This window comes from Pristiophorus japonicus, chromosome 9 (assembly GCF_044704955.1).
Source record: "Pristiophorus japonicus isolate sPriJap1 chromosome 9, sPriJap1.hap1, whole genome shotgun sequence".
Taxonomy (NCBI): Eukaryota; Metazoa; Chordata; class Chondrichthyes; family Pristiophoridae; genus Pristiophorus; species Pristiophorus japonicus.
Window position 1 is genome coordinate 10,682,619 of NC_091985.1, and position 13,564 is coordinate 10,696,182.

The 13,564-nt window shown below is 44.2% G+C and overlaps 1 protein-coding gene across 1 annotated transcript in view; it reads right to left on the reverse strand.

Annotated features, from left to right (window-relative positions):
- The window catches only part of vip (vasoactive intestinal peptide), a 71,074-nt gene that overhangs the window by 3,592 nt on the left and 53,918 nt on the right, over positions 1–13,564 (reverse strand). The window contains exons 2-6 of the mRNA XM_070889063.1: positions 8,003–8,120; positions 6,514–6,654; positions 6,002–6,106; positions 5,084–5,209; positions 3,699–3,801 (exon numbers count right to left, since the gene is read on the reverse strand). Coding sequence (XP_070745164.1) covers positions 3,699–3,801; positions 5,084–5,209; positions 6,002–6,106; positions 6,514–6,654; positions 8,003–8,120 — 593 coding nt within the window. The remainder of the gene's footprint in view (positions 1–3,698; positions 3,802–5,083; positions 5,210–6,001; positions 6,107–6,513; positions 6,655–8,002; positions 8,121–13,564) is intronic.

Consider the following 13,564-nt stretch of genomic DNA (forward strand, 5'->3'; position numbering starts at 1 on the left):
ATGGGAAAGAAAGCCAGTGATTTTCCACTGGTTTCATCTGATCTTGATAACTTGTTTCCGCACAGGGGGACAAGGGAAGACACTTTGATAATCCAATTGATGGTCTCCAACTCGATTTAACTGGCCTCTAACTGAACCTGCTCCTGTAAACATTAAATAAACAGATATCAGGAAAGGAACTCCTTCACCTCAGTCAGTTGCACAACACAAGTGTCAGGCAATGAGCATCTACTACAAAATTAAATCTAACCATCTCCCCTCGAATCTCCAACCATCATGCTGGGGGTCACCATTGACCAGAAATGTAGCTGGAGCAGCCACGTAAATACGGTGACTACAGGAGCAGGTCAGAGGCCGATGAGTGTCTCACCTCCTCATCCCACAAAGCCTTTCCACCATCTACAAGGCACAAGTCAGGAGTGTGATGGAATACTTCCCAACTACCTGAATGGGTGTAGCCCCATAAACACTTCGGAAGCTCAACATCATTCTGGACAAAATAGCCCACTTGATTGTCACCCCATCCACCACCTTAAACATTAACTTCCTCCACCACTGGTGCACTGTGTCTGCAGTGTGTGCCATCTACAAGATGCACTGCAGCAACTTACCAAGGCTTCTTTGACAGCACCTCCCAAATCCGTGACCTCTACCACCTAGAGGGACAAGGGCAGCAGCCGCTTGGGAACACCAATACTTCCAATCTGAGCTTTTTGAGGTTGTAACTTGCAGATTAGATAAGGGGGACCCAGTAGATGTGGTGTATTTGGATTTTCAGAGGCATTCGATAAGGTGCCACACAAGAGGTTATTGGACAAAATTAGGACTCATGGGATATACTGGCATGGATTGAGGATTATTTAACAGACAGAAAATAGAGAGTAGGAATAAATGGGCCATTTCCAGGTTGGAAGACCTAGTGAGGTACTGCAAAGATCAGTGCCTGGGCCCCAGCTATTCACAATCGATATCAATGATTTGGATGAGGGGACGAAATGTAATATATCCAAGTTTTCTGATGATACAAAGCTAGATGGGAATGTAAGTTGTGAGGAGAATGCAAAGAAACTTCAAGGGGATATAGACAGGCTAAGCGAATGGGCAAAAACATGGCAAATGGAATATAATGTGGAAAATTGTGACGTTATTTACTTTGGTAGGAAAAATAGAAAAGCAGAGTATTTTTAAAAAGAACATAAGAACATAAGAAATAGGAGCAGGAGTAGGCCATTTGGCCACTCGAGCCTGCTTTGCTATTCAATAAGATCATGGCTGAACTGATCCTGGGCTCAGCTTCACTTTCCTGCCCGCTCCTCATAACCCTTCACTCCCTTATTGTTCAAAAATCTCTCTATCTCCACCTTAAATATATTCAATGACCCAACCTCCACAGCTCTCTTGGGCAGAGAATGCTATAGATTTACGACCCTCTGAGAGAAGAAATTTCTCCTCATCTCAGTTCTAAATGGGTGACTCCTTATTCTTAAACTATGCCCCCTAGTTCTAGTTTCCCCCATGAGTTGAAACATCCTCTCTGCATGTCGAGCCCCCTCAGTATCTTATATGTTTCAATAAGATCACCTGTCATTCTTCTAAACTCCAATGAGTATAGGCCCAACCTGCTCAACCTTCCTTCATAAGTCAACCTCTTCATCTTAGGTGAGAGATTGGGAAATGTTGGTGTTCAGATGAACCTGGGTGTCCTTGTATATGAATCACTGAAAGTTACCATGCAGGTACAACAAGCAATTAAGAAAGCAAATGGTATGTTGCCCTTTATTACAAGAGGATTTGAGTACAAGAGTAAAGATGTCTTACTGCAATTATATAGGGCCCTGGTGAGACCACACTTGGAGTATTATGTACAGTTTTGGTCTACTTACCTCTACTTGCAACGAAGGTTCACCAGACTGATCCCTGGGGCGGGAGGGATTGTCCTATGAGGAGCGATTGAGTAGACTAGGCCTATATTCTCTAGAGTTTAGAAGAATCAGAGGTGATCTCATTGAAGCATACAAAATTCTTACAGGGCTTGACGGGGTAGACGCAGGAAGTATGTTTCCCCTGGCTGGGGAGTCTAGAACCAGGGGTCACAGTCTCAGAATCAAGGGTCAGCCATTTTGGATTGAGATGAGGAGAAACTTTTTCACTCAGAGGGTTGTGAATCTTTGGAATTCTCTGCTCTGGAGGGCTGTGGAGGCTCAGTCATTTGAGTATATTGAAGACAGAGATCAATAGATTTTTGGATATTCAGGGAATCAAGGGATATGGGGCTAGTGCAGGAAAGTGGAGATGAGATAGAAGATCAGCCATGATCTTATTGATGGCAAAGCATATTTGAAGGGCCGAATGGCCTACTCCTGCTTTTATTTTTAATGTTCTCCAAGTCACAGACAATCCAGAAATATATCGGCATTCCTTCATCGTCACTGGGTCAAGATCCTTGAACTCCCTCCCTAACAGCACTGTGGGAGCACCTTCACCACACGGACTGCAGCGGTTCAAGAAGGTGACTCACCACCACCTTCTCAAGGGCAATTAGGGATGGGCGATAAATGCTGGCCTTACCAGCAAAGGCCCCACCCCGTGAATGAATAAAATAAAATCACATGCAAAGGAAATGATTGTTAATAAAATGTTGGCATTGTAAAAACCATTAATTTTAAATTCCATAAAATCCCACTGAGAACAGACCAAGATGCGCACTTCTTTCTGAAGAAGGCACCTTGTGATTCATTTTCAAACAATGAAAATGGTGCATTACACCTCAACTACTCTCGCATTATATCTATACTGATCTTCCAGGAACAGCTACAAGCCATTCTAGGGGAAACTTAATTCAAAGAGAGCATGGGTCAGCACATAGCTGCTACGCTATTGTACGCTGACAAATTCCCTTTGAAAGTAGCTCACCACTGGGAGCATGGCATCGGTGAATTTATCCTTTTTTCTGTAACAAGCCTCTCTAAAGCAGCTGTGATACAATATTGTTATTGCCACAGTTACACAGCATTAAGAATGGTGAGTTTTATTTTTCAGTTACATAGTCGCACAGTTTGCAAACCTGTGTAAATGAATGGAATTTTAAAAAATTAATCTTGGGATGTGGGCGTCGCTGGCAAGGCCGGCATTTATTGCCTGTCTCTAGTTGCCCTTGGATGGTATTGGTGAGCCGCTTTCTTGAAGCGCAGGTTTTGATATAACGGAGTGGCTTGCTAACCCACTTCAGTTCAGCGTCAACCATGTTGGTGCAGGATTGGGGTCACTTACAACCCAAACCGGGCAAGGACGGCATGTTTCCTTCCCCAGAAGGACATGAGTGATCCAGTTGGATTATTATGACAATCTGATAGCTGTTAAACCATCGTTCACCTGCAATGAGTCTATCTAGACTTAAACCATTATATATTTTATAGAATTTACAAAGCATCTATACAGACTAGCACCTTTACCATAATGGACCTGCAATGAATTGCTTTACGAAAGAACATAACATAAGAATTAGGAGCAGGAGTAGGCCATTCGGCCCCTCGGGTCTGCTCTGTATACTTTACCATACTGTACTGTCTATATCTATATCGAATTACCAACTTTTTTAATGCAAATGGCAATGTGACTGCTAATATGAAGCAGGTACAACTGTCGTGAACTATCTCCAAGTCTTATACGTGCAGCCAGGTGAAGAGGTCGGTACCTACCAAAGCTGGAAGACGATTCAAAACCTCATCAACCGTCACACTGTCATAGTTCTCAACAAGCGGGGGTGTGTCTGCGAGATTGGCCGTGTTTAGCTCTTCTTGGCTGGCGACAGATTAGAAACAGTGGTTGGGGACACAGAATAACAATGGTGATGGTAATCATTTTCATTGCCTTGATCTATTAGTTATAACTATTGAAACACATTGAAGCACAGTTTAAAACTGTGGAGCAATGGTGCTTAATCAACTCAAATGGAAATCTAGATGATAAAATAGAAATACTTTGAATGGAACAATAGATTGGTTTGATCCACCATGCTATTGCCTTAAATGATAATCTTGGTTTCTAATTACTGCTCCATCTGTAAGCCACTTTTGAAAGGAATTAGGTTAAGCAGTGTCCTTGCTGTACAAGCACATTTTAGGTTGGATTACTTATGTATGTTTTGGGAACTGTTGTTAGTCTATGAGGGTGTCCAGATCCTCAGGCTTTAGTGTCCTTAGTAGTCTTGTGAGCTATATTGCTATTGATCCACAGGCATAAGGCTAGAAAGAACTTGTATTTATATTGCACTTTTCACAAACTCAGGACATCTCAAAGCACTTCACAGCCAATTAGAGTTTAAAAAAAATGAAGTCACTGTCGTAATGTCGGGAAATACATGGTAGTCAATTTGTGCACAGCAAGGTCCCACAAACAGCAGTGGGATAAATAATATGTTTTAGTGATTGTGGTTGAGGGAGGAATATTGGTCAGGACACTGGGAGAACTCCCTATTCTTCAAATACGTTATGGGATCTTTTAAAGCCACCGGAGAGGACAAACAAGGTATCCAAAAGACACGCCTCTGACAGTGCAGCACCCCTTCAGTACTGCACTACATTAAGAGGTGCTATATAAATTCAAGTTTCTGTTGCACTGAAGTGTCAGACCATGAGCTGAAGTCCCTGGAGTGGGGCTTGAACACACAACCTCCTGACTCGGAGGCGAAAGTACTACTGATTAATCAGGTGTCAGCCGCGGCTCAAACAAAGGGGGTTAGGATAGAGAGCAAGGGAAAGTTTACAGAGAGGATTTCGAGGCTGTGGAAAGCAGTGCCAGAACTAGTGATAGAAGCATAGACCACAGCAACATTTAAGAATAAGTAAAGAAAAGGAGGATAAAGGAACATGGGATTAGGGCACTGCTGGTGTGGGGGATAGAAACCAGCACGGGCTGGTTGGGCCCAGTGACCTGTTTCTGTGTTGTAATGTCGATGCAATTTTAGACCAGGGCACACCCGCACATCCAAAAGGAATTTGCATTGGCACAACAATGGCAGCATAAATTTAGCCTTACTTCCTCTCGAGTACACTGATCTTTGGTCCACATTTATTTCCAGTACCTTCTCTTGCCGGCCAGTAAGTTGTTGAGATATTTCTGCGCTGCCATCTGTTTTCGGATGCGGCTGTAGCTGTCGGTGAAGAGGGCATCAGAGTGGCGTTTGACCGGAGTCTGTTCATCCAGGGCACTGTTTGTCAGCAAGAAGAGCTTCAGCTATCAGTCTAAGGTACCCGGGCCAAGCACATGGGCCAGGTAAAGATAAAAACTCCCTCCTTTAACCCCACCCCAAGCCCGATTACAGATTACACACGGTTCGATTTCAAGGAACTCGTTGCGAGAATATTTTTTAAGGGGGAGATCCTCTCAAATCTTTAAATGTTATTGTGAAACTGTGAATACGTTCCAAAAGAACCTGCTTTAGAGTCAGCCAAACATACTAAACAGAGGAAATCTTCAGCAATACACTTGCCATATCATCACACCTAGTCACAGAATCTTACAGCACAGAGGAGGCCATTCGGCCCATAGTGCCTCGGTCAACCTACCCCGTTAACTATTGAAATCAGGAATTCAAGAGGAATTTGCTCAGCACTTTAAACCAACCCGTTGTTTGGTATGTTTACAATTGGAATGCATCCGATACATTTCATCTCTGCGTATCCACTGCATGCCGGCCGACAAAGAGCTACCCAGCCTAATCCCACTTTCCAGGTCTTGGTCCGTAGCCGTAGGTTACAGCACTTCAAGTGCACAGCCAAGTACCCTTTTAAAAGTGGTGAGGGTTTCTGCCTCTATCACCCTTTCAGGCAGTGAGTTTCCCCCTACCTCCTGAGTGAAAAAAGTTTTCCTCAACTTCCCTCGAACCCTTCTACCAACGATTTTAAATCTGTGTGCCCCCTGGTTGTTAAGCAGGAGCCCCCATCTCCCCCACTCCTGAGCCTGTGTGTAGCCCTCACCCCCAGCTCGTGTGTCCACATACCCGACTCTTTTCCCCATCAGTGATTCCAGATATCTCCTGGCAGATAACTGGCCCAGCAGTTTGCTGTATCCGCTGGTGAAAAGTCCGTCCGCGTGTCGCGTTGTTCTAGTGAGAAGGAAAGAGAAACACAGACTATTTGAATAAATGGGACTTGGCTGATTTATGGCAATTCTGAAAATGACAAACATGTTTGGAAATCCGAAATACAAAATGTTGGAAACACACAACCGTTGGATCAGCATCTGAGAGGAGTGGTTCCCTGGTCTCCGCTCCAAGCATCAGCCATTCTCCCCGTCCAAGTATATAATCCAATTTATTTCCAACATTTATATACACACACATATGCACACACATATACATCGCTCAAAGGGACTGGCCTGGGTGTATCGTGTTCTCGATAATAGTGCGAGAAATGTATATTCTAGACCAGTCGAATAAGCAGTTTGAAGTGCATTTTGAGATGTACAACAATTGGAAGCTCCTGCAGATTGTGGGCCATGTGAGTCACTCACCTCGGGATGCCTGCGGGAAACTGGTAATAGAGTTTATCACCCTCAGACAAGGGGCTTTGGTAAATGTCACTGTCGGCTTTCACTGGTAACTGTGACTCGTCCTCATCGGTCTGTCCATCGAACCCAACGGAATGTCCCAGTCTACAGGAGTTAGAAGTACATAGAATCAGTACAACCATAAGCAGCACCGGTATAACCACAGGCGGCTGCAGCGCAACCCAGTGCAACCACTGGTATCATTGGCATAACCGTAAAAAACACCAGTCCAGCCACAACCAGCCACGGCATAACCTTAACCAGCCCAGTCCGGACACAGGCAGCATGAACAGACCATAGATCACAACAATCCGAATTGTAAACAGCATTACACCAACAAAGAGCCAAATTCGTCCAAAGCAACTAATGTTGAGGGCAGTGTGTACACAATTTGAGAAATAATTATTCTTGTCGCTATGTATAACGACTTTGTCACTTCATTCATGAAGCTCTTCAGATGGTTCGCGATTTCCCCAGGCATGCTGACAAGAACAAATATCCAACCATTTACCAGTGTCCCTGCACTGTATCACAACGATTCTCCCTCACCAACATGCTCGACAAAGTGAAGAAAGCAGTTCGCAATATACAGAGGGACAGGGCGAATACTCTGCAGGAAGGAAAGCTTCCTCCCACCCATTACATTTTAGCAAGTGTTGAGAAGGAGTTGATCAACTTTACTATCTCGCGTGTTCCACGCACAACAAGATTATAGACCATGAGGTCTAGGGTTATCCAACACAGAGTGGGGCGACCACCTCACGTTCACTCCTAATTCCACACACCTTACAAATTGATTCCAGCTCAAACCAAAATGCCTGGAAACTGGTCGTGCATTCTACTGTGATTGGCCATTTGGCCCAACAGGTCCATGCGGGTGGTTGCGCTACCCGAGCATCCTCCCACTCCTTCACATTTCATCCTATCAGCACAACCTTCTATTCCTTTCTCCTTTCTGAACTTATCTAGCCTCCCCTTAGATACAACTATGTAATTCGGCTCAGCCACTCCTTGCGGCAATTCGATCCTTCAACGTGGGCGCATTCATTAACTAGCATTATCACGAAGCCCAAATGCACTGAATGATCGAAAGCCATGGTCTTTTTCTACCACCATTCTTGCCAGCGCTTGTTCAAGTAGCAGAGCTCCGGGCCGGAAGCTGAGATGGTCAGTTTTCCAAGGAAGGCTCTGGACCATATTTCTGTGTCACCCACCGATCCAAGCCCCGTGTCGCTGCCTCTATACCACCCTCTCCCTTCTCCCAGATTGCTAGTGGGACCATTCCCTTTCATGTGCACGTGCGGCTGTTTTATTTTAAAGAAGGTTTGAGACTCCAGTACGATCGCCTCCTTGTGAAATGCCCTCGGTGTTATATTTTGAGTTGATCAATAGGAAAGTCCTGTCCCCAGAGCGCTGCGCTCTCTCGGAGGAGAAGGCACGGAATCACACTCACCTCAAGTTTGAGTAGGTTCCAAGCGCCGGGAAGCCCGACCCTCGGGAGCAGAGGACATTGAGGAGAGCGAAAAGTGTCACCAAGTGGGAGCTGAACCTGATCACCATCGCGTCGGATCCTGAAATCCAAGATATGAAGGTGTTACTCAATAAATCCATTAGCAGCAACCTTCTACCCGCCTCCTCTCCTTCCCTCTCTCACGCCGCGGAGCCTTTTCAAATCTGGACCCTTGTTGAATATCAAGGGAGTGAATTACATTTTTTTTTAAGAGCCCACTACAATCATTCCTGGAAAGATTTCTACTCTCAGAAATGGACCAGGACACAAAGTAGCCGAAGTTCTAACATTATCGACTCAAACCATTTAATTTAAGGCTATCAAACTATCAGATCAGCTGGAATTACATGGGAAAGATACTGTTAAAATGGTGCTTTTTTAATACATTTTTCCATCACAGATTGAATGAAAAAGATTTCATTTGAAAAGCTTACCAGATACGGATTTGCTACTTGGCGCTTGCCGCTGTCCTCGGTGCTGAAGTGGAGAACGCGTCTGAGAAACTGAAGTGCGAAGATCTCTGTCTCTCGCGCTCTCTCTCTCAAGTCTCTTTGTACTTCTTACAGTGTCTCGTTAGCTTATTGCCTCTCTTATAGGGAATTCGAGATCTGTTAGTTCTCCCTCGGCTGGAACTCTGACACTCATCACCCAGAAACTTCCCGGTTTTATACTACAGGGCAAATCGCCTTGCACAAAGGGCAGTCACGTTTCCGTTCCAAAAAGAGACATAAATGCATATATGAAGACGTCATCGGCATTCCCTGTGGAATGGGAGTGCGTAGTCAGAGCCAGTTCAGCAATTTATTGAAGGAGGTGCTTGCACGATTAACATCACCAAATCCAGGTCCCACTGCCGCTTCCTCATCCGCAAATTAATGAACAATCTTGTAACTCCCAAACTTTCCCCTGCTTACTTTATCCATATGTATGTGTATGAATATGTGTGTGCGTGTTTAACCATTGGAGAGCTCTACCCTTTCATTGAGTCTTACAGCACAGAAAAAGGCCATTTCACTCAATGGTGCCCGTGTCTGCTCTTTGAAAGAGCTGTCCATTTCCTCTTACTCCCCTAGCCCTGCAACTTGCTCCCCTTCGAGTACTTATCCAATTCCCTTTTGAAAGTTACAGCTTCCAACATCCTTATAGGCCGTGCATTTCAGATCATAACAATTTGCTGCGTAAACAAACCTTCTCATTTCAACCTCTGGTTCTTTTGCCAATTCCTTAAATCTGGGTTAGCGACCTCTCTACTACTGGAATCAGTTATTTACTCTATCAAAATCCCTCATGATTTTGAATGCCTCTATTAAATCTCCCCCTGAACCTGTCCTGATCTAGGAACAATCCCAGCATCTCCAGTCTCTCCGCCCAACCACCCCCGATACCGTCCTGGTTACACGTGGATTAATGTCATTGCAACTAAAATCACCCAACATAGCAATGGAACTCGAACCCAGCCAGGATTTGTGCAAATCAAGTTTCGAAACTTAATTTTATCTCTCTCCCTCCTTAATTGTCACAGTATCGGATGAAGAATAGATATGCGCAACCGACGTAATATATCTGTCTCAAACTTGGTAGAATACAAGATCAGGTCTATATAAAATCACCTTATCAAGGATGAAATTAAACTTCAAATGATACTTCTGAATATCATAAAATAAAGGCAAAGCTGATCAAAGGGACAATTTCTCTGGATTGGAAGCTGCCTCATTGTAGCTGGTGTGTGCTACAATTGCATGGTTAGTCAATGGTCTCAATGTATTGCAATACCGTGTTTAGCAAAGACTGATCGATACCTTGGGTGGGTTACCAAATCTAATTTAATGGAAAGGTTCATGAAGTTTACGTGTGGATTAATGGATATGGGGAGTGTGTGATAGACTAGAATCTAATCAAAGGGTTTAGAGTGTGTGTAAACAAAATAATTAATGCCTGGTCATGAATTAGAGGCTGTAATGTAAGCAAAAAGTTCCAATTGCTGCGTTGTATGTAGAAATTCGTAAATATAAAGGTTACAAAATCATAATTGATAGTTAAGAGATCCAAATAGAAAGCTATTCTTAAGAGTAGGAGAGATATAAGAAATCATACATTGGTTCAAGTGGTTTATTTAGGAAGGAAGGATTGCAGGGCATTAATCTAATCAAGGGGTTCAGAGAATATGTATGTAGAATAATAGATACTCGGCAATGAGTTATAGACTGCAAATTAATCGAGTGGTTTGGGTGGTTTATCTGTGGAATAATGGATACCTGGGAGTGAGTTACAGGCTGGAATCTAATCGAGGGGTTCGGGTGGTTTATATATAGATTAATGGATACCTGGGAGTGAGTTACAGGCTGGAATCTAATCGAGGGGTTCGGGTGGTTTATATATAGAATAATGGATACCTGGGAGTGAGTTACAGGCTGGAATCTAATTGAGGGGTTCGGGTGGTTTATATATAGAATAATGGATACCTGGGAGTGAGTTACAGGCTGAAATCTAATCGAGGGCTTCGGGTGGTTTATATATAGAATAATGGATACCTGGGAGTGAGTTACAGGCTGGAATCTAATCGAGGGGTTCGGGTGGTTTATATATAGAATAATGGAGAGATGCAGAATGGAATCTAATCGAGGGGTTCAGATGAGTTGAATGTAGAATAACGGATAACTGGGAGTGAGTTACAGGCTGGAAATGAATTAAAAAGTTCGGATTATTACTATGTAGAAAATAACTGGAATCTAATAAAAAAATATTTAATTGGTGTATGCCTGGGAGTAAGTTACAAGCTATAATGAAATAAAGTTTCAATGTAATTATATACGGAATAATGGATACCTGGGAGTGATTACGAGGTTTAACAAGGAATTCTACTGATCTTACAATGTGCCTAATTCAATCTTTGAGACAATGACAAGTCAGATGGATCCCCAATACCAGATTGGATCGATCGCGCACTCAAGGTTCTTGGGAAGTGAAGTAGCCCACACCGGTAATCTAACCACCGCCTACCTTTACATTATTAATGAACAGCTGATTCACCAGTTAATATGCACAGCATATTCTCTGCTCATTAACATAGTCACCCACAAGTCATACAAAAGATTCGCTTTATCTCGTGTTTCTGTTCTGTTTAAAGTTGATAATCAAATACAATGTTCCCTGCGTCCAATCAATTTTTAAATCCAATTAGGTAGAAGGGGTTTAATATTTCGTTGTACAAAGCGCACTCTTCCCCATTGTGTTGGCCTCTTTGTCTGCGTCACTGAATGAGTTCAATGAGATCGCCAAGCGAAAGTTGTAGTACATTTCACTGATCTGCATTGAAAGATAATCGGGTGATATATTTAAACTGATATTTGCCTTTAATTTTGTGTTTTTTTCCCCCCACGGGGCACACTTGACCTGTTTGGAGTTTAAATGTAATTAGAAAGTCTATTACAAATCTTTACCTTTCTATGACGTTATAGCATCTGACGACGATGAGAGTGAAATCAAGGCTGTGCAGGTGTATCTGGAAACACACTTCATAGAAACATTCCAGCAGTATCATGGAGGAGAAACACTATTGGCACAATACATTACCTCATTTCTCTTATCTGGAAGGAGGAGAGCATGGCAGGAAATCTCAGGGACACCATAATCATGACCATCATCAAAAAAGGGGACAAGTCCAACTGCAATAACTACAGAGGAATCTCCCTGATGTGGGCCACAGGGAAAGTCATTGCAAGAATCCTCCTCAATCACCTTTTCCCTGTTCGCTGAAGAGCTCCTCCCAGAGTCACAATGCAGATTCAGCCCACTATGGTGTACAACGGACTGATTTTCACCGCGTGACAACTGCAATAGAAATGCAGCGAACAGCACCAACCCTTGTACATGGCCTTCTTTGACGTCACAAAGGTCTTTGACATTGTCAACCATGGGGGATTATGGAGTGTCCTTCATTTCGGCTGCCCTCAAAAGTTTGTCACCATCCTCCACCTGCTCGACAATGACATGCAAGCCATGATCCTGACCAATGGATTCACCACAGACCCAATCCACATCCGGACCGGGGTCGAGCAAGGCTGTGTCATTGCACTAATGCTCTTTTCAATATTCCTTGCTGCAATGCTCCATCTCACCCTTAGCAAGCTCTTCGCTGGAGTGGAGCTAAATTATAGAACAGATGGGGATCTGTTCAATGTCCACCGCCTCCAGGCCAGATCCAAGGTCATCCCATCCACTGTCATTGAACTACAGTACACACATGACACTTGCGTCTGCGTACACTCGGAGGCCGAACTCCAAGCCATCGTCAACACGTTCACCAAGGCATACGAGAACATAGGCCTTACACCAAACATCCGTAAGACAAAGGTCCTCTACCAACCTGACCCCACCAGACAGCACTGCCCCCCAATTATCAAAATCCATGATGAGGCCTTAGACAACGTGGACCATTTTCCATATCTCGGGAGCCTACCGTCACAAGAGCAGACATTGACGACGAGTTCTAACACTGCCTTCAATGCACCAGTGCAGCTTTCGGTCATCTGAGGAAGAGAGTGTTTGAAGACCAGGACCTCAAATCCAGCACCAAGCTTATGGTTTACAGGGCAGTAGTGATACACACCCTCCTATATGGCTCAGAGACATGGACCATATAGAGCAGACACCTCAAAATGCTGGAGAAGTACCACTAGCGCTGCATCCGCAAGATTCTGCAAATCCACTGGGAGGATAGACGCACTGACATCAGTGTTCTCGCTCAGGCCAACATCCCCAGCATCGAAGCATTGACCATGCTCGATCAGCTCCATTGGGCCGGCCACATCGTCCGCATGCCCGACACGAGACTCCCAAAGCAAGCGCTCTACACGGAGCTCCGACATGGCAAGCGAGCCCCAGGTGGGCAGAGGAAACGCTTCAAGGGCATCCTCAAAGCCTCCTTGATGAAGTGCAACATCCCCTCTGATTCCTGGGAATCCCTAGCCCACAACAATTTAAAGTGGAGGAACAGCATCCTCTGAGCATCTTGAGTCCCATCGCCGAGAGCATGCAGAAACCAAGCGTAGACAGCGGAAGGAGCGTGTGTCAACCCAGGCTCCCCACCCACCCTTTCCTTCAATCACTGTGTGCCCCATCTATGACAGAGTCTGTAGGTCGCACATTGAACTCCTCGGTCACCTGAGAACTCACTTTTAGAATGGAAGCAAGTCTTCCTTGACCCCGATGGACTGTCTATGATGATGATGATGATCTGGAGTAATTGGCTGTTGTGCTGTTGTGACACCCATTTAAATTTCAGTAAAATCTAATAATGTGGATTTAGTTATTTGATTATTGTATCAGTTTACCTTTTTAAAAAATTCATTCACAGAATGTGGGCGTCGCTGACTAGGCCAGCATTTATTGGCCATCCCTAATTGACCTTGCATAGCTGGTGGTGAGCTGCCTTCTTGAACCGCTGCAGTCCATGTGGTGAAGGTACTCCCACAGTGCTGACTTTGTCGTAGCGGTTTGGTACAA